Raw genomic sequence first — 26,487 nt, 5'->3', positions numbered from 1 at the left:
AACTGTCAAACATGGAGGAGGAAGTTGTTTTTCTGTAGGCAAAGATAGTGACTTGCACAGAATGACTGGCATTCTGAATCAAAACGGTTACCACAGTTTAGTTGTTATATCAGCTAAAGGTGGCTACTTTCACAAATCAAAAATTTTAATAAAATTCTGTGAACTTAATGATTGTTTGGCTTATTTTTATTTGCTATTGTTTATTTGTTCCATGTCTTGACTTCCTGAAACGTTAAGACATTAAACTGTGTGCTTTTCCTTAAAAACTGATAAAAACTGAGTTGTTCTAAAACTTTTGACTGGTAGTGTATGGTTTCAGGTTTGAGCATTTATTTACAATAGCAGCTATTTGTGATAGTGGGAATAATAAATTTGATTAACTTGTTCTGAACAAATGGATGGACTAGGACAGAATCTGCTTTCTGCTACTTTATTTAATTGGCTATAACATCATTATCCTTCACTTAAAATCATGTTCTATTCCTCAAAATAAAGGTCACACAGTTCTCTTTCAGAGTTTTCTACAGCTAAAGAATTAGTTATGTTGTATACATATGTCACAGCAGAATATGTTGCAACTCAGTGACATTTGTACCAAAAAATGCACTTTGAATGTTATTCTTATTTCCATAGGTGATTTGATAATCTTCCAAAACGTGTCAGTGAATGTCTCAGGAGCATCCAGAAAAAAAATGTTATGAGATATCTACAAGCAAAAATGTCACTTTTCACTGCTTTAAAGCAGTACAAAAACAAGATTCTATTTCTCTGCGCTCACTGTTTTCAAATAAAAATTCATAGCATACATATCAATTATTGAAGACACCAAGCCTATGTATCATTGGGAAGGGCAGACGTAGTGTTAGAATATGTACTTGGTAAAGAAAATATACTGTGTATGCAAATTATAACACCAATAATTACAAGATTTAAAAAGTCTTCACAAATAAATGAATAAATAAATATTTTATTTTATTTATTAAAGAAAGACCTAAGTTAATAGAGTAACATAGATTTTTATAGGCATGTAGTTCAGTGCTGTATTAAGCAAATATAACAAACAAGTGCGAAAAATCAATGACATCATGTGGAGGTCGAAAGCAATGAAGAACTATGACTAAAACAGCTGTGTAAAAGAAATAAAACTGCATAGGGACAACCAAACCAAAGAGAGGAGAGGAGGTTGTGGTAGTTGTGATGGTTCAACATGTAAATTCTGCACTATGACACAAGTGAGCCTAGGAACAAGACACAAGGTGATCATCCTGCGTCATCAAGGTCTCTAAAACCAGACAGCTGTTTTCAGAGGTGCTGGCCAAGTTCTTCTGCAGAGGCTCAAACAAACAGACAAGACTAAGGACTGGCAGATATTTATCCATCGTGTAATAACATGATACCAGATCCCAACTTAATTCTGCAGCATAACAATAACCACAAAGACACGGCCAAAAGCAGATAAAGAGGAACAGGAAATTCTGCAACAGATCCTATGACCTGACAGAGCCCTGATCTCCACATCATCAAGCCAATCTGAAATTATAAGGAAGACAGACAACAGACCATGCAAAGAGGACCTTCAGAAACATGACAGCTATAATAATGATGCTTTGTTATAACCAACATTTAGTTCGGGGGCTTAATAATATTCAGGAATTACTGCAAAAAAATATTACATAAATATATGTTTTAAATATCTTTATAGTTGTAGAGACCTGCAGTGTTCAAACTCATCTCGGTACTCTGCGGATATGCTAAAGGGTTATTGCTTTTACTTTTGAGCTGAGGAAGATCCAAAATTGACTGGCGGACCAAATAGTCTCCTGAGTGTGGCAGTGTCAGTGACGTCATGGGGCTAGCGTGGATCAAGATCACGTGACAGGAGCAACAACAACAACATTTATTTATATAGCTCAATTTCATACAAAAAGTAGCTCAAAGTGCTTTACATAATGAAGAAAAGAAAAATAAAAGACAAAATAAAAAATTAAAATAAGACAACATTAGTTAACATAGAAAAAGAGTAAGGTCCGATGGCCAGGGGGGACAGAAAAAAAAAAAAAAAACTCCAGACGGCTGGAGAAAAAAATAAAATCTACAGGTGCTCCAGGCCACGAGACCGCCCAGTCCCCTCTGGGCATTCTACCTAACATAAATGAAATAGTCCTCTTTGTAATTAGGGTTCTCACGGAGTCACTTGATGATGATGGTCATGCAGACTTCTGGCTTTTAATCCATCACTGTTGGAACATCACAGTGCTTTGAGTAACCACCACCAAAAGGACACCAGAATAGGAAACAGAAGAGAGAGTAGGGGTTAGTACAGATTTTAGAGCCACCATGAATAGTTATTATAATGAATTGGATATACAGAGTATCAGCATTAAATTACAGTGAAGTTATGAGAAGGCCATGTTAAAGTAATGTGTTTTCAGCAGTTTTTTAAAATGCTCCACTGTATTAGCCTGGCAAATTCCTATTGGCAGGCTATTCCAGATTTTAGGTGCATAACAGCAGAAGGCCGCCTCAGCACTTCTTTTAAGTTTTGCTCTTGGAATTCTAAGGAGACACTCATTTGAAGATCAAAGGTCACGATTTGGAATATAAGATGTCAGACATTCCGATATATAAAATGGGGCGAGATTATTTAAGGCTTTATAAACCATAAGCAGAATTTTAACGTCAATTCTGAATGACACAAGTAACCAGTGTAGTGACATCAAAACTGGAGAAATGTGCTCGGATTTTCTTTTCCTGGTAAGGATTCTAGCAGCTGCATTCTGCACTAGTTGCAAACGATTTATGTCTTTTTTGGGTATTCCTGAGAGGATTGCGTTGCAGTAATCTAGTCGACTGAAAACAAACGTGTGAACTAATTTCTCAGCATCTTTCAATGATATAAGAGATATTACTTTTGCTATGTTTCTTAAGTGAACAAATGCTGTCCTAGTGATCTGATTAATATGCGATTTAAAATTCAGATTACAATCAACGGTTACCCCTAAGCTTTTTACCTCCGTTTTGACTTTTAATCCTAATGCATCCAGTTTATTTCTAATAGCCTCATTGTATCCATTATTGCCAATCACTAAGATTTCAGTGTTATCTTTATTTAGCTTGAGAAAGTTACTATTCAGGCGGCACGGTGGCGCAGTGGGTAGCGCTGCTGTCTCGCAGTTGGGTGATCTGGGGACCTGGGTTCGATTCCCGGGTCCTCCCTGCGTGGAGTTTGCATGTTCTCCCCGTGTCTGCGTGGGTTTCCTCCGGGCGCTCCGGTTTCCTCCCACAGTCCAAAGACATGCAGGTTAGGTGGATTGGTGATCCTAAATTGGCCCTAGTGTGTGCTTGGTGTGTGGGTGTGTTTGTGTGTGTCCTGCGGTGGGTTGGCACCCTGCCCAGGATTGTTTCCTGCCTTGTGCCCTGTGTTGGCTGGGATTGGCTCCAGCAGACCCCCGTGACCCTGTGTTTGGATTCAGCGGGTTGGAAAATGGATGGATGGAAGTTACTATTCATCTGTGGTGGGTTGGCACCCTGCCCGGGATTGGTTCCTGCCTTGTGCCCTGTGTTAGCTGGGATTGGCTCCAGCAGACCCCCGTGACCCTGTATTCGGATTCAGCGGGTTGGAAAATGGATGGATGGAAGTTACTATTAATCCATTCTGAAATACAAGTCAGACGTTGTGTTAATGAATCAAGAGAATCGGGGTCATCATTTGAAACAAGCCTGGAAGTGGCGCTTCGAAACACGAGACGACAGACACGAATCGACCGGCCCATTAATACACTCCAGTACTTTCACTCTCTCTGTTCTTTGGAAAAACGGCAAAAAATAAAATTATAAATCACGTTGACATTTAATAAAGTGCATACGGCATAACAGCGCGTGTGCATGAATTCTTTTACACTACGGAAGTAGAGTTACTTTCACTTTCATTTTTTGGAAGTAGAGGCCTGCGTGTCAGATTGCATCGTCTATCACGATGGCAGCAGCAGTTAAACCCTCTCTGTCCGCTGACCAGTACTCGTGCCCGGTATGTCTGGAAGTCCTCAAGGAGCCGGTCAGTCTTACGTGCGGACATAACTACTGCCTGGACTGCATCAATGACTACTGGGACAAGGCAGACAAAGAGGGGGCTTACAACTGTCCTCAGTGCAGGCGAACATTTAACGTGAGGCCAGAGATGAACAGAAACGTAATGTTAAAAGATATAATAGAGAAATTACAAGACATGGAAGTCGCGGTCTCTCCATCTCAGCAGTACGCTGGACCTGACGATGTGCCCTGTGATGCGTGTACAGGGAAACAACTGAGAGCAGTAAAGACCTGCCTGACGTGCATGGCCTCCTACTGTGAGACACACCTGCGGCCTCACCGGGATTCAGAAGCCTTCAAAAGACACATACTGAAGGAGCCGACTGGAAACCTCGAAGAGAAACTCTGCACGAAACACCAAGAAGTTCTGAAAATATTCTGTCGGACTGATGAGACCTGCGTCTGCCTAATGTGTGCAGTGACCGAACATAAAAATCATGACACGGTGACCCCTGAAGAAGAGAGAACTGAGAGACAAGTAAGTAGCAAATTAGAAATGGGAAGGGTTAACTGCAAAAACTGAGTAAAAGGAATCAAAAACGGTAATGTGAATGTTAGTTCTTAAAGATTTGTGGGTAATTAACTTCTTTAGTACAAAATCCTACTTATCCACTTAGATGTCCAATTCTGTATGAATTAAATAATGCAAAATACAGACTAGAAGCTGCAGTGGTTCTGTGGTTAGGGCTTCATGCAGTGTTTGAAGTGGAAGTGAAGATTCTCGAAGAGGTTCCGTTACTCACGCTGTGGTAAAAAATAGTAAGACATTATACTGTCAACGCAAATAAAGGCAATCGGGTATTGTGCTCTGAAGATTAGTGAAAGATGCTGGTACTGTGTAATGATTTGTGCCAGCTCACTTCGAGCACTGGCTTTGATGTCTTCCAGCTGGGAAAAAACAACAAAGTCAGTGAATTCAATAAATGGATAGATGGCTCCTTCCAAACAGCACCACCACTACTCATTCAGTCTAAGCTTAGTCAACTGTGTTGCTGACATTATAATAGTTTTAGACAGGCAGAATCTTTCTGCCAATGTATGAATGTGAACATTAACTGTCCTGCACCCATGACAGCGTCCAACTTACTTACCTCCAACTAAATTAAGAGGTAGAACCTGAATGTCTAAGAACTGGTATGGAAGTTTTTTGATTTTTTTTTTTTTTTTTACCAAAAAGTTTTTTTGGAAGTTCGTTGATGGAAGTTACAATATTTACAAAGTGCTTTATGACAGGGTTGGCAAAGGTGGCAAATTCATCATATCTAATTAAACCACAGCAAATCCCCTTCGCAGACTCCTAAAACTGTTATTGACAAGGGACTGGAATAGAGTCAACACTTTTGTTATTCTAAAGGGCATCATCAGTATTATCATAATTAATAGATGCTATCTAAATATTCCATTTCTGAATTCAAATCAGGTTTTAAGTACTCTGTATATCTGCTAAATAAAGCATAAATACCTGAGTCACACACGGATTTAAATAAGGTTGATAGCAGATTTAAAAGAAACAAAAAAAAAAAAAAAAGAAGAAAACAAACTGGCATCAACTGGACTTCTTGATGACAGGATTAAACCATTAGCTCAAGTCTTCTTGATGCTGGTCTTCTATTGCTTTCATCAAGTTGGCCCTTGAGTAAAGGAGTACCCAGTAGCAGCACTACCAAAGAGTCCTAGATCTTCTAGAGAATTCACATAGGGAAGACCATATTTGAACCAAAATGTAAACTGCTTTCAAATTCACAGTTATTGTCTATGGTTTTAAAAAGTGCAGGTGCATAGCAAAATGTGACCAGCAATCATTACAAAGTTACATGGAGTGAGGAGCTGTGACTTGAACTGGTGTCTAGGTGTGCATTTGTTGTTTAGCGGCATTCTCCACGGGCCCCTATGGTGCCTAGTCATGCTACAGTGAAGCAATATTCCACCATTCTGTGAAACAAATTATCCATTTGCATACATGAAGTTCACATCAGTAATCATTCATGGTCTCTCTGTGTCCCTCTTACCTTCTTACTCATTACTATTGTAACCTTTAGTGTGTGTCTCAGAGCCCCATACCTCAGACACACTGCACACACACGAGCCCAGGGTTCAAAAGATATTTTATTAATAGTTGTATCTTTACAGGTTTTCTCCCAATGTCAATAAGCAACCATTCTCCCTCTCTCTCTTTTCCTTTCCATCACTCCCTCCAGTCAAGCCTTGTCCATCTCCTTTTGACTTCAGCTCCCACAGTGAGATGAGGTGGCATTTTTTGTGCTGGACTGGGGAGTACTTCCAATGCCTGAACATTGCACCTGGTAAGCACTTTAGTTAGGCTGAATTTCCATGAAACAGGTGAGTCCTATCCTGGCACCCAGGGACTCCTACAGGGCTGCCCTACTGAACTACAAGCCCCATGCAACCCTGCGGTTCTCCAAACTGGACCTCTGTCATTCTGGGAGATGTCCTTGGTAGGTAGTTTCCCCAGTCCTTCCAATATATTTTGGAGCCATTCTGGCCAGGGTGCACATTCATCCTTAACATCCTTCAGTAATGGCCTCTTGGTCAGGTAGGAGACCACTCTCCATCTGGTTGGGATGCCAGTCAATCTAGCAAATCTATCGCACTATATCAATAGATATATTATGGTTTTTCTTTAACTCTATTAATTAACACAATAAGGAACAGAAACAGTGGATGCTTTTTTAAATTTATTTTTTATCCATCCATCCATCCATTTTCCAACCCGCTGAATCCGAACACAGGGTCACGGGGGTCTGCTGGAGCCAATCCCAGCCAACACAGGGCACAAGGCAGGGAACCAATCCTGGGCAGGGTGCCAACCCACCGCAGATTTATTTTTTAGTTTAATTATTTTTTAAATTTATTGAGTAAAACATAGTTTTCATCAAAAATATAATTAGTATAGCATTCTAAAAACATTACTTGTTTAAGTTACATTGAAACAGACACCATCTGCATTGAGCTGAGAAATTTCATGATGAGCTAATATACTGTATGGCTTTGATGCTTGGCTTTCAAGAACTTGCCACATTTTGGTATGACACTATAAATGTAAAGGATCTGGTCAAAATTTCACTTACTGTTAATTGCTAAGCAAGTAAAAGATGACCTGATTTCCAAAATGTGTAACATTAAAGATGACACATTTGTAATGAAGATTTGACATCTTGGTAAATGTTATCTGAGACCTCAAATCTCTTAGTGTGCCCAAACATGGTGCTCCTTTCTGTTTTTTCATTGCACAATTGTACAGAACAAAAATAACACACAGATCTTGCTTACAATGCTGCAATTCTGTTTACTCACAACTATTCACAGTAACAAAAATTTTGCCCAGGGATGCCCAGACTTTTGCATGTCACTATAAGTGTCTTTTAATTGAGGTGGGACATGTCCAGTTGGTGAGTGTAGGACATGGGATCAGTGGAGATCAAATGTGAGGCTGTGAGACCAGTGGTTATGTGTCTCATTAACATGAACTCAACTTAATTCACTGAACAACATTCTGACATGATGGGCCTTTTTATTCAGGTGGTGAATTTGTGAATTGAATTTGAAATTGTGAACTTCCCCTTGGGATTAATAAAGTATCTATCTATCTATCTATCTATCTATCTATCTATCTATCTATCTATCTATCTATCTATCTATCTATCTATCTATCTATCTATCTATCTGACAGCGGGTGAAACAAAGTCTGTATAATTGGTATCTGAAAAAAATTAAGAAACAGCGGATACTATTCAAGTTCTGAAAAAAAAAAATGTGGCTGGTCACTTTTTCTAGCTTGTATGACTTTGTACATGTAGTGGCACATCCAGTGCAGCCTGAATTGTGGACCAAATCTTGTGAGTCCGGAGTGATGCATCTGCAATGTCCATTCTGATCAGTCTCATCCTAGAGTTTCTGCTTATCTGTTTTTTTTATCCTGTACTCGATTTTACCTTTACACTGTGCACACAACCAGAGCACACTTGACTGTTTACTATACCCTCATTAAGCAAGCGAATTATGTTTTGGTGGTTTTTTTGTTTCTTTACTGCTTTTCATAGTCTAACAGATTTGTTTAGCAAGATTTGTACCTCTCAAGCTTATATACAGTGTTTCCCACAAATTAAAAAAGAAAAAAAAAAATACCAGCTGGCTGCTGCTAATGGATGGCCGTCTAGTTGCCAGGCAGATTAGGTGGCATATTTTACACATGATTTGAGATTCATTATATACTGCATGTTTTTTTATTTGTTTTTTTTTTGTATATTGTACATGATGCATATTCATAACCAGGCAGCTTAATTTACTTTGCCTCAGATTTTTAAAAAGTTGTCCCATTAGCAGATAAGCCTCCTGTTTTCACACTGCTCTGTGACTAAGTATTGGTAAAATAAGTTTTAAAAAGTAAAAACTTGCTCACCTGTAGACAGTGTATGTCTTTTGAAGATGCAGCTGCATTTAGCTTATGTGCTCAGTTTTTGTGCGTCATTGCAGCTGCAATTTTAAAGTGCTTTGTGCTGGTAGAATGAAAGTAGTCTGGCAATGAGCCTCAGCACTTTCAGATTTGATTTCTCAGGTGGGTAAATATCAGCACCAAAATACTTTACTTATTTCCCTGGCCATCGGACCTTACTTTTATTCTATGTTAATTAGTGTTGCCTAATTCTATTGTCTTATTTATTTTGCCTTTTTTCTCTTTTTTTGAGTTAAATACATGCCTGAGTTAACCCACACAAATATAATTGCAAACACCAAATTGACAACCCTATTGCTAGAAATGATTTCTGTGGGAAACTCAGCCTACACACTCTTATAATTTGTTAATTTTGCGTTGGTTAGATGTGGATTTTTTGGTCCTCGTATTGTTTGCTTCTTTGTGGACTTAAATCACATTTTTTATCATTTTAGTCAGTGGGTACTTCTCTGATGTGAAGAGATTACTGAAATATTTTTATTAATATTTTATAAATAATGCTCTTCATTTCTTTCAGTGTTACTGGTAAAATCCCATAAGGCCTGGGGGTTTAATAGTTTTCAATACATTGGAGGGCCTGAAGCACTTGTGACATATGGATTTTAAAATCTTCAGAAACAAGTTAAATTTTTACTTAACCTAAAGGCAAGAAATTTGCAGGATTTATTTTCTGCCCACTTTTTTGATGTCTCCCTGCCATTTTCTTTTCACTCAGAGTCAGGTAGAGAATGAAATGGCAAAAATGAAGAAGAGAATTCAAGAGAAAGAGAAGAAAGTGGAGGAGACAAAGGAAGCCATAGTGAGGATTCAGGTGAGTTGTGTGTCCTGTTTGGTCTCAGTGAAACTGAAGAAGTGACATTGAGTGAGTGTCATATATTCAATAAAATAAGGAATAAGTAAAACCAGCTTTTTGTTGAGTAACAATCTAGAAAATAAGAGTTTCATTTCTCTAGTGTAAAACCAACTCACCAATCGAATAAATTTGACTGCACAATGAGTTCCAGAACTCCAAAAGCTCACCACATCAAAAGCTGACCAACAGTTTGTGCCATATTGTTTGTCATGACTGAATACTTTTCCATGTTTCTGTTTAGGTTCCTAATAAATCAGAGACTTATATCACAGTGAACCATAGCAGCTCCTCATCCCTATCAAGAACTGAATATACAGTAGCCTCCCCACAACAGGATGTGAAGTGGAAAGAGTTTTTAGAAATTAAAGAAAGCATTGATAAAATAATGAAACAAGCCACATAACATCATCTTTATTGTGATTTCAGTTTAAAACATGTTACTGAGTTGAATTTCTGTGTTCTCTTAGTGCTCTGCAGTGAAAGAAATACAGGAACACCAGGAGATTTTTACGTCTTTACTGCGGTCCATAGAGAAGCTACAATCAGAGGTCACTGGAGTGATTAAAGATCATGAGAAAAGGGAAGTGACAAAGGCTCAAGAGCTCATTGAGCGACTGGAGAAGGAGATCGAGGACCTAAGGAGGAGAGATACTGAGCTGGCTGAGCTCTCACAGTTAGATGACCACATCCACTTCCTAAAGGTGAGCAGGCTGATCTGAAGGATACGAACACATGCAAGTCTTTGTCTCTCATGATCTCCCCTTTATGCTACTCCTATGCAGAAGTTCCCATTTTCCGGTTTCACTTCTGAAAATGGCAATTTACCCAACATCACTTTTAATGAAGATTTTCTTCCTGAGACACTGGGGAAGGACCTGGCTGATCTGAAGGAGAGCTTGGAGAAGATCAGCAGCTTAGAACTTGTGGAAGTCAGTGAGACAGGTTGGTTGTGCTTCCTGTGACCTCCTTCATCCAGTGCCTACAGAACGTATTTATTACGCCATTTCTGTGAAGCTTTGGCTTTATGCTAGGGGCTGTTGTCTTGCTGTAAAATACATTTTCTCCCAAGGTTTAGATTTCTTGTAGACTGTATCAGGTTTTCCTCCAGAATTTCCCTGTATTTTCCTGTATTCACTTTATCTTCTAACCTCACAAGCCTTCCAGGGCCTGATGCAGAGAAGTATCCTCACAGCATGATGCAGTTTTTAATAATATGCAGTGTTCAACATATGCCAAACCTGGTGTTTAGTCTAATGGCCATTTTTTCATCTCACCTCAGAGTCTTCACATGTACCTTCCAGTGAATTCTGGATGAAACAATGTCACGTGCGCTTTATTTAACAGTGTGGCTTTCTCTTTGCCTCTCTTCTATGAAGCTGTGACTTGTGAAGCACTCATGCAACAGTTGGTGTCTGCACAGTCTCTACGATCTTAGTCACTGTACCTTGTCTTTCCTTCAGAGATTGCACACATTTCTTGGTGACCTCACTCACTAGTCATCGTCCTGCGTGAACACAAAGTTTATGTGGACTGTCTTCTCTAGGCAGATACTCAGCTGTGCCATACTCTTTGTTTTTTCATAACTGATTTAAAGGGATGTTCAGTGACTTTGATATTTTCTTGTCTGCATTCTCTGACTTGCACTTTTCAGTCACATTTTCACAGAGTTGTGTGGAATGTTGTTTTGTCTTCATTATGTGGGTTTTGGCCACCATACTGAAACACCACAAGTGAGACTTTTCAGATAAGTTGCATTTATACATCAGTCAATTGACAGGTAGTCTCCATTGAGCTAATTTTGTGACTTCTAACAGCAATTGGCATCACCAGTGATGATTTAAGAGTGTCATTAAAGGGAGCAAATACTTGTTATAAATAATGTTTTGTTTTGTATTTGTCAGTAGAGTATTTTTCTGCTGACCAGTGTCAAAAAAGCCAAACTGAGTCCACTGTGACTTAGTGTTGTATAACAATATAATGTGAAAAGTGACAAGGGGGTGAAAAAGAAGCTATGGTGCTTGTCATGGGCACTCAAGGGCAGACATGATGTGTTTCTCTTTCTCACCTTAGATGTCAATACTCCAGATTATGCCATACAGAAACTGAAAATTGGAGATCAAGTTTTAAAATGTAAGTCTACTTTTGTTATTCTGTAGTTCAAATATTTAAGAGGAATGTTTTTCATAAGTTATTCCAGCAGTTCCGTTATTTATGTTTAATAACATAAACACTAATTGGACCAGTGCTAGCAAATGTATGTGTTTCTTTTTTTGTAATTTTGATTAGAGGTGACCACTTGGCACTGGCTCTCTTACTCCAACATGTGCCCTACTAGGTTATTAAAAAACTGAGGCATGAGAAGTGAAAAGAGTTGGGGATCTAAGAAGAAAAAAGTGCTTACTAAAGCGGTGACTTGGTGATGAGTGTACACAATCCTCACAGATATTTTAGTCAAGTTGCAGAATTCCAAAGTAGGGTGTCTTGTTCTGATATACAGTAGGTCTTGAGACAACCAACCATGCTGCTGATTTATCCTTTATAAAATCTGAACCACTGGGCAGATTCAAGATGTAGTCGAAGTTGTTCTTCCAGGTCAGCAACTTCCACACTGTAGAGGAAACAGACAGACATGTCACTCTTCCAGGTTTTACCACAGCCCCTTTCTGCATCTACTGATTCAAACACCCTTTTATCTGTGTTACACTTACAAAAGGGCCCTACCTTATTCAAGATCAGCCCTGAATTGTTTCTTACAGTAAGTGGTGTTCTATTCCTAACAAAAACTCTTTAGTTTTAATGTTATTGATCGCTTGAATATTTGGCACCAAACTAATGTAATTAAGTACCTGAAAGATCCAGGTAAACACACCGTAAGAGTAATTTTGAAGGCAAAGGTTTTGATTAAATTTTGGAAGATAACAAAAATATATGGTATTGTTCAACGCTGAAATGAGTACCCATCAAAAGATGATGATGCAGGTATTAAAGATTACACACATATATGTGTATATAATATGTATGTATGTATGTATGTACTGTATGTTTGTATGTATAATATACTGTCATATATATATATATATATATATATATATATATATATATATATATATGTATATATATTTAGATCTGTTTTTTTTTTCCTATAATTTGCTTGAACATTCCGGTTGATTTTGCGACTTCTCTCATCGCGCTAAGTGTTATAGTTCGCTTGCGACAGTGATTAATTAGTGAAAATCCAAGAGAGAGACTGTGGGCCGAGTTGAGGGGGAGGGGGGAGGCGGGAGCCAGGCGTTGCCATCCTCACTCATATGCCGGCCTCTAATCAAGTTGGTCTACCTATCGCCATGTGTTGGAGGGTACCTTGCCTGCGCTTAGCTAGCGACACTTGTTTGTTCAGCAGAGATTATCATCTAGAGATTATTAACGAGTAGCATTAGACTTGAGAGAGAGATCACAGCTACGTGTGTTTTAGAAGGTAGCTGCTCATTGGCAGAGATATCTCGGCCACGTGCTCTTTCTGTCCATGCGGGGGACACTGTCCTATCACAGATGAACACAATCAGATACAGTGGCAATGTTTGACGTTTGCCAGAGATACCTTGCAAACTTTTTACATTTTTGACAAAGATATCAGTTACATTGATACATATTCGCTTATCAAGAAAAAAAAAGAAATATGCCCTGATGTCAAAGTTTTTCAATTGGATGTTCCACTACTGATGTAAAGAGAAAGCTTCTTCAGTTAGACATAGAGAAAACTTAGGTGAGCAAATTGCTCGCCTCAAACCAGATCAACAACGGCACACATCTCAGTGAGAGTACGAGTCAACTGAAGAGTGTACGTCGCGCCTCAGGGCTAATTGAGAGAAGAATGCTTCTCACAGAGAATGTAAGACGTCTGAAGTGTGTGCATCACGCCTCACGGTGTGAAAAAAAAAATGTTCCTTTAATTTTTTGTATATATATATATATATATATATATATATATATATATATATATATATATATATATATATATATATATATATACTGCTTAAAATATTGAAGGAACACTTTTGAATCAGAGTATAGCATCAAGTCAATGGAACTTCTGGGCTATTGATCTGATCAGTCAAGTAGAAGAGGGGGTTGTTAATAAGTTTCAGTTGCTTTGGCGTTAATGAAATTAACAACAGGTGTAGTAGAGAGGCAACAATGACATGACCTCCAAAACAGGAATGGTTTAACAGGTGGAGGGAGGCCACTGACATTTTTCCCTCCTCATCTGTTTTTTCACTAGTTTTGCATTTGGCTACGGTCCGTGTCACTACTGGTAGCATGAGGTGATACCTGGACCCTACAGAGGTTGCACAGGTTGTCCAACTTCTCCAGGATGGCAGGCACATGAATACATGCCTCCCATTGCCAGAAGGTTTGCTGTGTCTCCCAGCATAGTCTCAAGGACATGGAGGACATTCCAGGAGACAGGCAGTTACTCTAGGAGAGCTGGAAAGGGCCCCTCGTAGAAGGTCTTTAACCCATCAGCACAACCGACTGGTATCTGCTCCTTTGGGCAAGGAGGAACAGGATGACTGCCAGAGCCTACAAAATGACCTCCAGCAGGCAGGCCACTGGTGTGAATGTTCTGACCAAACAATCAGAAATAGACTTTATGAGGGTGGCCTGAGGGCCCAGCGTCCTCTAGTGATCCCTGTGCTCACTGCCCAGCTTTATGGAGCTCGATTTGCCATAGAATACCAGAATTGGCAGATCCACCACTGGCGCCCTGTGCTTTTCACAGATAAGAGCAGGTTCACCCTGAGCACATGTGACAGACGTGAAAGTGTCTGGAGAAGCTGTGGAGAATGTGATGCTGCCTGTAACATTGTTCAGCATTTGGTTTGGTGGTGGGTCAGTGATGGTCTGAGGAGGCATATCCACGGAGGGACACACAGACCTCTACAGGCTAGACAACCACACCTTGACTGCCATTACGTATTGGGATGAAATCCTTTGACCCATTGTCAGACCCTATGCTGGTGTAGTGGGTCCTGTGTTTATCCTGGTGCACGACAATGCCTGGGTCCAAATCTGGGAGGAGATCCCCCAGGAAACCATCTGTCATCTCATTAGGAACATGCATACACTCTGAGTATGATTTGGAGTTGCTGCAATGAAATTTCGGCTAAATGGACTCTCCTGCCTGCTGCATCATTTTTTCCCATTGATTTTCAGGGTGTCTTTGAATTCAGTCCTCTGTAGGTTGATCATTTTCATTTCCATCAAACAATGTGCCATCTTTTCGTTCCTAACACATTACTCAGTCAATATCAGTGGAAGTATCCAGCAGGATTTTTTTCCCTTTTGAGATGGTTTTCAAAGTGTTCCTTTAATCTTCAAAGTCTCAAAAGTGCTTTGACTGTTATATGTGAAATTTGTTAAATGTTATAGATAAAGGAAAATTTGCCAACCTGTTTTCTTTTTCTTTTTTTTTTTTTTTTAAATTAATAATGATGCTGAACTGAGTTATCTGCTGTAATGCCCTGCATCCTTTTTTGGTCTGGGCACTGACGCTGTAATTGTGCAAAAATAAATGGTTGCTGCCTTATGCAAATAAATAGGTGCCAGTACCTGATGCTAAGGAAATAGAAAAATGTTTGGTAAAGCTCAAACAAAGACGTGCTTAAAGAGATAGATACATACATACATACATACTTTATTAATCCCAAAGGGAAATTCACATTCTCCAGCAGCAGCATACTGATACAAAAAAAAACAATATTAAATTAAACATTGATAATAATGCAGGTAAAAAAAACAGACAATAACTTTGTATAATTTTAATGTTTACCCCCCCGGGTGGAATTGAAGAGTCACATAGTTGGGGGAGGAACAATCTTCTCAGTCTGTCAGTGGAGCAGGACAGTGACAGCAGTCTGTCGCTGAAGCTGCTCTTCTGTCTGGAGATGACATTATTTAGTGGATGCAGTGGATTCTCCATAATTGATAGGAGCCTGCTTAGCGCCCGTCGCTCTGCCACAGATGTCAAACTGTCCAGCTCCATGCCAACAATAGAGCCTGCCTTCCTCACCAGTTTGTCCAGGCGTGAAGCGTCTTTCTTCTTAATGCTACCTCCCCAGCACACCACCACTGCGTAGAAGAGGGCGCTCGCCACAACCGTCTGATAGAACATCTGCAGCATCTTATTGTATGGACCTGCTGAAAAGCAGCAAAGTTGTGTTCTTGGGTTCACGCAGTACTCTCTAATCTTCTGGCTTCTTTTTACTCATCACAATGTTGCATGAAATACACACGAATAAAAAAAAGATTGGAGGGATGATATTGGGGAGTTGTCACACTTGAATTTTCAATAGTGTTTGCATACTTTAAATAATGGGTTGGAGACGGGCAGCCATGTGTGAAATACATGCAATATTGCCAACAACTGAGGTATCCCCTTCAAAGTTAGACCATGATGTGTCTGTATGCTCCTTTTCACAAATCGGAAACATTGAAGGTGGTACAGCATACCAGCTCACTTCAAACTCTGGGTACAACACAAGCTGGGAGAGACAGCATGCCTAAGTCAGTTTAAACATTCACTCAGCTCTGTTAAAGGGTCCCCCACATACAGAACATACAGGAAGTGGACATTGTACATAGTTCACCATATTATTTCTATTCACCTGTTCTTTCCTGCATGAAGCTTAAAGCTTTAAATTCATTGCATGCACCACTTTATTGTGCAGCATGTACTGTAAAATGTCATTGTTATGTGTAATAATATGGTAAATTAAATCATGATTCATTGTATATTGCTTTTGATCTAAACCCTCTAAAACTTTGTGATGGTGAAAGCATTACATGCTGCGCTACAGAAATTATATTTATCCCCAAGATTCCCATTATTCCCACTAATTACCTCTTTGAATTCAAAAGAATACAATTTCCTATAAAACTGCTTTATTCCAATGATCAACAAAAGCCAAGGCCATTTACAAAACAAGAACTGATGTATGGCAAGAATGTTTTATTGGCGCGTAGTTGTATTTAGCATATTTGAGAATAAGGAGCTTCAGTGAACAAGTAATATTAGCTCCTGCTTATAAAAGTATGATAAATATTGTATATTTCATTAGTTACACGGTACTTTTGATACATCTGATTAACTGACAGCACTGCAACTGATGCCTATTCATCCATCCATTATCCAACCCGCTATATCCTAACACAGGGTCACGGGGGTCTGCTGGAGCCAATTCCAGCCAGCACAGGGTGCAAGGCAGGAACAAATCCCGGGCAGGGCGCCAGCCCACTGCAGGACACACGCACACACTAACTAGGGATAATTTAGGACCGCCAATGCACCTAACCTGCATGTCTTTGGACTGTGGGAGGAAACCCACGCAGACACAGGGAGCACATGCAAACTCTCCGCCCAACTGATGCCTATTGTCTTAGGAAATTTACTGGGCAAAGCCAGAAAACACATTTAGCAAATGTACATAATATAGAATTAAGTGACTCAGTACAGAATAATGTGACTTGTTGGGTCTTCTGTTGTATGGACATTGATGTTAAAGTACATTGATTATGACATCTTGATGCCTCATATGTGTTCTGAAAAGCGCTGATGTCCATGTAATGTCTGTAGGCTTTCATCAGAGTTTCCATGACAAGGAAGTGCTGCTGCTGTGAGATAATGAGACCAGTGAGCCACTCCAATCAGTTTTTATTACATATTGGGGATATTTATTTAAATCTAGCCTGGTACTTGATTATCTCCCTCACTGAATAATTCTGTCTGTATTTCAGTTATCAGTGAGTGCCCCCTGCTGTCTGACATAGAAATGGTCCAAGGTTCAAAGGTGGGTAAACCATGCAGTCTCAGCTGCACCATTTCCAGGTTCTTCCCTAGTGAACTCACAGTGACCTGGCTGAGGGTCAGAGCAGAGGATGGACATCAACCTGTTACTGCAGGATCAGCTCACTGGACAGCAACAGTGAACACAACCAGGCCAGAGAAGAGAAATAACACCTATGAGGTGACCTCTGTGGTCCAATTCACTCCTAGCCGTCTCAGCGAAGTACAGGAGATGACATACATCTGCAGGGTAGAACATGTGACCCTTATGGGAAAGGCCATTGAGAAGAAGTCTGGCAGATTGGAGTTAGCTGGTGAGTCTGGTTTACTTAATGGCTGCTCATTTCTGTTCTGTTGTGTTCTGTCAGGCTTCATTCAGAGTCTCCTGCTTCATAATTTGTTTTTTTAGCAGCTTTTATCTAAAAATTCTGTTAGAATCTGTATTCTATTCTTCAAAATAAGTCTATAATTAAAAATAATAAATATTATTATTTGATTGCTCAACAAAACGTTTTCAACTCCATTCCTTCACTGAGTTTTTGCGTTCTTCTCTCCCAGCTGTTGACAGAAAACCCCAGCTCTCTGATATACAGATTTTCTTCACTGAATTTAATCAACCCTGCACCCTGACCTGCATCGTGTCAGACTTCTATCCCAAGGGGATCAATGTCACCTGGATGAGAAGACACAAAGAAACACAGAGTACTGACATGGCAGAGTCAGAGAACTGGATGGCTACGGTGTGTCACTATGGACCAACCTTAAGAGATAATAAATACTCGCTGGTGTCTCGGGTCGAGTTCACCCCACAATCCCTGGATGACCTGGAGGACATGGAATTCATCTGCAGAGTGGAGCACAAGACCCTGAAGAAGGTGCCTATTGAGAAGAGCTCCTCTGTGATTCCTGGTAAGATTTGTGATGAGACACCTCATCCTGAAGCCCATTAGAACACATAAACATATAACCATTGACTTAAACACTTGTGTTTGTCTGCTCCCCAGGTCTGCAGAAGCGGCCAATTGTCTCAGATATTCAAGTGATTAGTCATAATGTTAGGTATGGCCAGCGATACAAGCAATACAATCTGAGCTGCTCCATCCAGGATTTTTTCCCTAAAGACATCAAAGTAACCTGGAAGTCAGCAACAGGAAGCTATTATAATGAATACAGTGGTGAATGCTATGATACTTCACTTTGTGTTCCTCAGAGAGGACAACATAGCTACCATCTGGTGTACAACACCACTTTCAATTCCCGGAGTCAGGAAGAAGATGTGATCTGTAAGGTGGAGCATGAGACTCTGAACGGCATGTGTATAGAGATATGGGCTGTGAACTGGGCCAGGTGAATGTGTCTGTATTGTATGCAGTACTGGGTAAGTTACTTTTAAATAGTAATATATTAAATATTACATGTTACTTAAAAAAAGTAATAAAAGTATACAAGAATATTACTTTTTATTAAGTAGTGTATTATATAGTATTTTATTCACAAATAAATTATGGAAGTTCAAAAATATTCAGCAAGCAAATGTTTAAGAAAAATACAGTACATTCATGAACACATCTGCAACTGAATGAGCTCTCACAGACAAACACAAAATAACAATTATTAGCTATTTTCTATATAATCACTGCAAAGCTATAAATGAATAAAATGCATATTTTTTAGGTATATAAATTAAAAGAGTACTGCTTAACTCTGGCACACAAAGGTGTCCTAATGTTTGCATATTAAAAGCAAGTAATTTAAAATTGCCAATTTTAATATTATAGAATTGTAAACTATTGAAAGCTATCTGACAGCTATCCTATATTTTTATAGTCAAATGAAGATTTACCTTGTCAACAAAAGTAAAAATGAAGCAACAATGTTAGCTTGAGTTTCCAAAATACAGTATTTAGGGACGTATGTATTCATATTTCTTCTTTGAAAACACGTGAAACCTTTATTTTGTCTCATAAGAAGCAATCTTCCAAAACAAAAACCTGAAAGGCTGTTTAGTGTGAGCTAAGCCCAAGACTTCCATTACTGAACCATTTTTCGACAGGAGCACTTAGAAGAGACTGGCACATTATATTGTAAGAAAATATGCTTAGTTCTCAGAAATCTATAGAGGCATTCTACTCTGGTTGCATTTTTGAGATAATCCAGGATTATGATGTACATATCTCATGGATTTCAGCAACAATCTCATCAGAGATGTGGTGGTCTTGAATGTGCCTGCAAGCAGTGGCAGCTTTTTTGAGCTGTAGATTAGAATTAATTCAATGGGAAAAATTTCATGCAGACCATACATATAAACTGGTCTACTGAAAATTGGCCTTAAGTTCACGTTGAATCTTGTTGTAAGTGTAATAAAGATACTTTTTTTATTGGAGATGTGCTTCAAGAAGGCAGTATCTTACAGTTGTGACTTTATGGGCTGCAAGTCCTCCACGTTATAAAAAGCAATAATGGTTTGTAGCAGAGAAGGTGCAACAACAGACTTACTCTTAGCAGTGACATCCATATTTTATGAATGGTGACAATATAAAATGTAACAGTAAAAGATTAGTGCCTGCTGGGTACCATTTGCTAATGCATCAGGATAATGAAAATCACTGCAGACTTGTAGTTTGTTAAAATGATTGATATTATTACAATTCTGGTCAAGGTAACTATAATAGTATTACTTATTTTGCAATAGGAGAATTGTATATTACTGTTGACGCAAAAAAAGTAAAATTATTATATAATGTATTATATTTGGAATGTGTTACACCCAAATCTGGTCGTATGGTATAGGAACTGCCCTCACATGTTACAAATAGTTGTTTCTCATTAAAAACAGGATCTTGACTTTGATCAGTACTATTGTCCAGTTTCACTTCCTTAATAATAATAATAATTCTGTACACTTATATAGCATTTTTTTCAACTACTCAAATCATTTTAGTGAGTGGGGAGCCACTTCAGCTACCACTAATATGCAACATCCACCTGGATGATGCGACAGCAGCCATTTTGTGCCAGTACGCTCACCATACATTAGCTGTTAGCAGGTGAAGCGGAGACAGACATAGCCAATTAAAGACAGGGAATCATTAGGGGGCCAGAATGACTAGGACATGGATGGCAATTTGGCCAGGTCATCGGGATACACCATATTCTTTTCAAAGGATGTCCAGAGATCTTTAATGACCACAGACAGTCAGGACCTCGATTTTAAATCTAATATGAAGAACAGCACCATTTTTACAGCACATTGCCCCTGTCACTGTACTGGGACATTGGGATCCACATTCAGACATCCGTGCAAGTGCCCTCTGCTGGCCTCGCCAGGACCTCTTCCAGCAGCGACCCAAGTTTAACACTCTCATTCACTTTGGATGTCCCCACAATTTTCTGTTTGTGTTGACTTTCAAACTAATCTTGATCATATTTATAATACTGTGTAATCTGAGGCCACAGAAGTGTATCAGCTCTCATTCACCTGATTGATAAGACCTCTGGTTCATTTTTGTGTTTATAAATAGGGTGGAAATCTGTGATGAGCTGAACCCGCATTCAGTCAAGGAGCTACTCCTTCATTATGTTATTAACAATGTGATAGGTCATTTATGAAAAATGAGTAGCCACTGTGATAAAGGGCAGGTACCTTTCAATAGTTTCAATATTCCTAAAATGTGAGAGAAGGCAGCTATAGTATCTCACCCAGGGTACTAGTAGTGTGTCCTGAATCTCAAGGCTTATTGTTATATAATGTTTTTCAGAATGTATGAATACAGTATTTCTATAGTATCAAAGCCAACAGTTGCATCGATGCACTAGGAGTTACTAAGACAATTGAATCTTCATCTTTGATCTTTAGACCTTAGCCACAGGTTGACTCCGACATTCTACAAGTAACACTCTTTCTTTCACACTCTTTTAATAAGGCAAAAAAACAAAACAAAAAAAAAACAACACATCAAGCACAAAGAAGTTGAAATGTAAGCCAGTGCAGAAGGCAGAAAAACATAAGGGAGAGTTGCAAGTTGACACTACAAGCACAACATAGCAGTCCCCGCCTGCAATCAGACATTCTTCTTATTGCTGACCTGACCTGCTGCAGAATGGACTTCTGAGCTAATAGAGTGTTCTAGTAACCTAGGATATTAATGTCCAAAAAGAAAAGAATCACACACACACACACACAAGATGAGACATTACCACTTGCTCGCTTCCCTGTCAGTCACCCATCGACTCAATGCCAGTCTTCAGCACAGGTTCAGGGTGATGGTAGTCAGGTGTATACAGTGTGAGAAGAGAGAACCTCTGTACTTGCATCATGTCTCACCTCTCCTTTTTATTCTAATTTTGCAGGTGAGTTTTCAAGATTTTCAAATTAAAAAATTTAAACCCCAGTATGTGTGACGTATGCATCAGAGAGCACAAAAAAAGGACATCCCACTTGAAAGTCCTCTACACTTCACCACATAGCAATCATCTTTCATGTCTGACCTGTCCAGCTCTTCCCCAGTCAACTTGATGTTTTGAAGCTCCACATGGAATTTGACACCTGGTGCTAACAGTCAAGCAGAGCAGCAGCTTCATTATTTCTAGAGTGTTAGGTGAGAGAACCTTTATGTACATCTCATCCTCTCCTCTATTTGAACTTCCATCATAACATGAACTTTGAATGAGAAGCTTGACCATGACTGAAGACTCAGCGCAACCTCTTACATAATAAACTAAGGAGAAAGGTAATTTAATCCAGTCAGATATGTCTAGTCTTTGTCTCACTTCGCTAGTCATAACTGAACTAACAAAAGGATATAACCAACAGAGTTTATAAAGCAATGACACTGAAGTGGCCACTGGGAGGCAGAGTGTGTTGGTCATTTTGCCTGCTGCCATGTTAAACATTAAAGTCACTGCCTTGTTTATCTGATCTTCACTGCTGTTGAGGCCTAAAACTGAGTGGCCTATAGATACTCCTCATTTGGGGCTGATGGGATTGAACTGAGTGCTTTAAAATTCTAACACATGAACAAAATTCTAGAGAGTTGGGCTCTAGTATTTCTTGCATCTATACAGTGAATCTCCAGAGTCTTTGCCACAGCTGACAACAACACACTCACATTTATGAATCACCAAGGAAAGCACAACATTATGTTCTCAGATCCACCTTCTCTAATTCAGTATCACTGGGAGTCTTAGCCTGTCCGTGTAGTATTGGGCATATGGCAGGAACAACTGTGATTAGTTGTTCTAGTTTATCACAGGGTCAATGAAGATGGGTCAGAGAAATGTAAGAATTCTCCACTGAGGTATCAAGCCCAGCATGTCATCCTGGACACAAGACTTATAATTTTGACAGGATTTACTATTTCCACCTGCAGAATGAGATTGTGAGTAGCAGTGGACTGGCAGTTCATTAGCCTCCAGATCATAACGTAGACTTTCAATGCGAAAGGTAGACGACTTAAAAAAGACTGACTGGTAGGTGGTGAGGGATGAACTTGCTATATAACAATTATTAAAAATTTTATAGCATATTTGGGAATTAAGTGAAACATCATAATTTTGGCAAATCTTTCCAGCTCTGAGACACTATTTTCTGAAGCTATGAGTCGTTTGAATAAATGTCACCCGGCGGTAACCAGGACTAGGGCACCGTCACATTCATCTCAAGAATTATAGTACAGTAAGAATAGACAGTGGGGGAGGCTCTTTAACTTCTCATCTGATGGACTTCTGTGACAAGGACCTCTTCTGGCATCAAGACTATGTGCTAGTTTGTCATTTTACTTTTTTTTTTAATATTTAAAAAGGATGTCCTGTAAATCAAAGTCATATGGTCTGGCTTAAATTCTGAAATGTCCACAGAGTTGATGACTTTATCCAGTATGTAGTTTTAACTTAATCTTGTTATTAGGTTTGTTGATGGCATCTTTTCTCTCATGTTTTTTATGTATTGATTCTCTCTTTTTTAAATCCAGCTGTTTATCCTCAGTGTTAATGTCAATGTCAATGACTCGCTCTAGTAGTTTATATGGAGCCCATGTGTGCAGCTATAGGCTCACCAGTTATGACTTAAGACTTTTCTCCTCTCTAGTTCTGATATATTCATGGTGTCCACTCCTTACTGTTGTTTATGCCTGCAAGTGGACTGCCTCACCAGAGATGTAAGTTCTGATTCCCCTGAATCCCAGCACTGCCGTTAGTTGAGCCTCAGTCCCATCAGACCCTGCTGAAGATCCACAGCAAGAAGCCATCATCTTTGATAAAATGAATAGGGCTGTGGTTTGATTAAAAATGCAATTGTGGTTAATCAAACAATTACAATTTTTAATAGAAATTAACTGCATATTAATCTCAATTTATCACACTTCCTTCAAGCGTAGTAATATTTCCCTATAAATCAGAAATAACTTCTAATAAAAAACAATTTTAATAATCTCTTACCTGTGCATATTAAATTATTTCATTTAGTTTATTAAACAGTTTTGTGTAACAGAAGTAGTGTCCAGTGACCACCAAACACACACAAGGGTTGCTATAATATTTGGGAAAACCAATATGTAGGGTTTGGACTGTTGTGTTGCAAGACAACATCCCAAAAGCACTAACAAGAGTCAACTCTGCAGCTGTTACCATGAGTTTAGGAGTCATTAACTAGTTTGAAAATGTGCATAGACTAGGTTTGTAAACAGCAAAGAACAGGATGAAAAAGACTTATACATATGTACCTGATTGAGTTATTTATATAGATGTGTTACATTATAGGAACAATGTGCAATTTATCATTTATGAATTATAAAATAAGGGATGGAAATATCAGCCTGATCGATTTGCAAGTATTTCTTACTCAAGTTCCAGTTCATAAGACGAAAAAGTAAAGGGAGTTCGAACTTAGGACAGTCTACCCCTACCCAAATCCTGAACTTAACCTCATAGACCAGGCAGCAGTAGTAACCTGGATGCCTAATCTTAAATCAGTAACCTGCATGTACTGTATATGCCTTAATAGGATAAGCCAAGTTCAAGTTCATAAGACTAAAAATTAGGGGGTGTTCACCTTTAATAGGATAAGTCAAACTTTTATTTACTACAAAGTCCATAATGCCCTGTGGGAGTCCAGGGCACCATTATACTTTAGGGACACTGCCACCTATCGTCTTGGGGGAAGCAGGGTCTCAAATTAGTTGCCTTCCACCATCCTTCCGCTCTTGGGATGTCCCGGACAGGTTTCATTGTCATATCATGTTTTCTTTAATATGGTAAATTCCAACTTTTGCATGGGAAGCTGCATATGAACATTTTAAGCCTCTTTTTGTGCGTACACAAACTTTATAACTCTGACCCCAGAAGACCCAGACTATGTCACTTGGGTGGCCTGTCGAAGCCATGGCTGAGTTCTAGATTTTCCTGCCTCCCAAGCTGAGCTCTTAAAAACAACTTTTATATGTATGTATATATGCTTTAATACATATGTTTTATATAAGAAAAGTGAACTAAATTAAAATTGCAATGTGTCAAAGAATGTGACAGTTTTCCTGGACAGCAATGCACTGCACTTTTGGCTGGAATGATTCAAGCACACTGATAAAGGTGCCCACATTCAAGGTATTTCCTCAACTTTTCTTCCAGATTACAGTTCATGTTTGCCAAGATGCATGCAATCCTGTCTTCACAGAGACTCGGCTAGTCAGTTATTATTTCTATTATGGATAGTGGGTGTGAAATAAATTAATTTTGTGGGCAAATACAAAATGAAAGAAATATTCACCTTGTAATTCACTTTCAGTTTGGTGCCTTGTGGAGATTCGCCCATAGCTTTCAAAGAGTTTGTAGATTTGTGTCAAGTCTGCAGCATGTGCACAGGGGCTGCTTTTAGACTATAATGTGGTGTTATAAATTGCACGGCACAAAGACACCCTTTTATTTTCATAAATCTGTACTTTCTCCTTTTGAGTTTTGTGCATCTTCTCTCATATACTTAGTTTTGTCAGATTTTGCTTTTTATATATATATATATTTCTAGTGTGATTGGCAGGGTGCGTTGGGGGTGGTGGTTTCCCGCCTGAGATGTGTCAAGGTTCCTTACATGGATGGGGAGGTAAGCTCTTCAGTGGCACAAGAAACAGGGCAAAGATCATCCTTCCTCAGCCAGGAGATTGGCAGAATATGCCAATGCATCAGTGGGTACACTTGCATCCTGGCAGGGTTGGATCAAGAAATGATACCCGGTTGGGAGGGCAGTGTAATGGGTGATAAGGGGGAGATAACCTGGCAGGATTACATGCTTCCCTGACATGCTAAGTGTAAGCCTTCCTGGGTGATGTCACCTGTACAGACACCCATAAGGCATGCTGGGAACTGTAGTCCTTTAGGACAGTCTTGTCAGGTTCTGTGGGTACCTCCGGGGGTGCTGCAGGGATTCATCATCCCTACTTTATGGGAGTTCTGATTGACCTGGAAGTACTTCCACCAGGTTATGCCCTAGAACTGGAAGTACTCCTGGGTCCAACATAAAAGAAGATGCTCAACCACAGCTAGGCAAGTTGGAGTCGAGTGGAAGGAGGACAAAGCACACATAGAGGGGTTGAAGGAAAGAAAAAAGAGAAGAATTGTTGTATTTGTAAGTTTCAAAGCTTTTTTGTAAGGATTTGTACAAATAAATCTTTTTAATGTACAAGGACTTGTGTCGTGCTGCTTGTGTTGGAGGTGTGGGGTGCTGTAAATGTACTGGTCACACTAGTAAATAATTCAGGCATACTTTTAAATGGAAGTTTATATATCATAATTGAATTTGTATTTACATGTGTTTATCATATGTAATTAACCACGATACAAGAAAGACATAGCAGCATTTGAAGCTGTGCAGAGGAGAGCAACCAAGTGCATCATGGGACTTAAGGACTTGTCATACTCTGACAGACTTAGAGAATTAAACCCGTTTAGACTGCGTGGAGATGTAATCCAGGTATTTAAAATCCTCAAAGGCATCAATAAAGTAGATCCAATATTTAAGGGTGAATCACACACTTAAGGACATCAGCGGACATTTAGGGGAAGCACATTTAAAACTGAAGCCAGAAAGCACTTCTTTACACAAAGAGTTGTGGGAGTTGAAGATGAAACCTCAACAGCCTGTAAGAAGAATCTGGATGAGATATTAGGACATCTTGGCTATTAGCTAAACAAACGGGCCTGATGGAGTGAATGGTCTCCTCTTGTTTGTCAAATGTCTTATGT

General features: G+C 39.2%; 1 protein-coding gene across 1 annotated transcript; it reads left to right on the top strand.

Annotated features, from left to right (window-relative positions):
* Window positions 1–3,702: 3,702 nt before the first annotated feature.
* LOC114665233 (uncharacterized) lies at window positions 3,703–25,930 on the top strand. Its single transcript, XM_028819680.2, has 9 exons — window positions 3,703–4,567; window positions 9,279–9,374; window positions 9,884–10,117; window positions 10,199–10,358; window positions 11,487–11,546; window positions 17,211–17,573; window positions 17,818–18,168; window positions 18,264–18,637; window positions 21,610–25,930. The coding sequence occupies exons 1-8, from the start codon at window positions 3,977–3,979 to the stop codon at window positions 18,608–18,610; spliced, it is 2,202 nt and encodes a 733-aa protein (XP_028675513.1). The 5' UTR covers window positions 3,703–3,976; the 3' UTR covers window positions 18,611–18,637; window positions 21,610–25,930.
* Window positions 25,931–26,487: the final 557 nt, after the last annotated feature.

Source organism: Erpetoichthys calabaricus, chromosome 1, assembly GCF_900747795.2.
Source record: "Erpetoichthys calabaricus chromosome 1, fErpCal1.3, whole genome shotgun sequence".
NCBI lineage: Eukaryota > Metazoa > Chordata > Cladistia > Polypteriformes > Polypteridae > Erpetoichthys > Erpetoichthys calabaricus.
The sequence above is the reverse complement of the archived record's forward strand: the minus strand, read 5'-3'. Positions and strand labels throughout refer to the sequence as shown.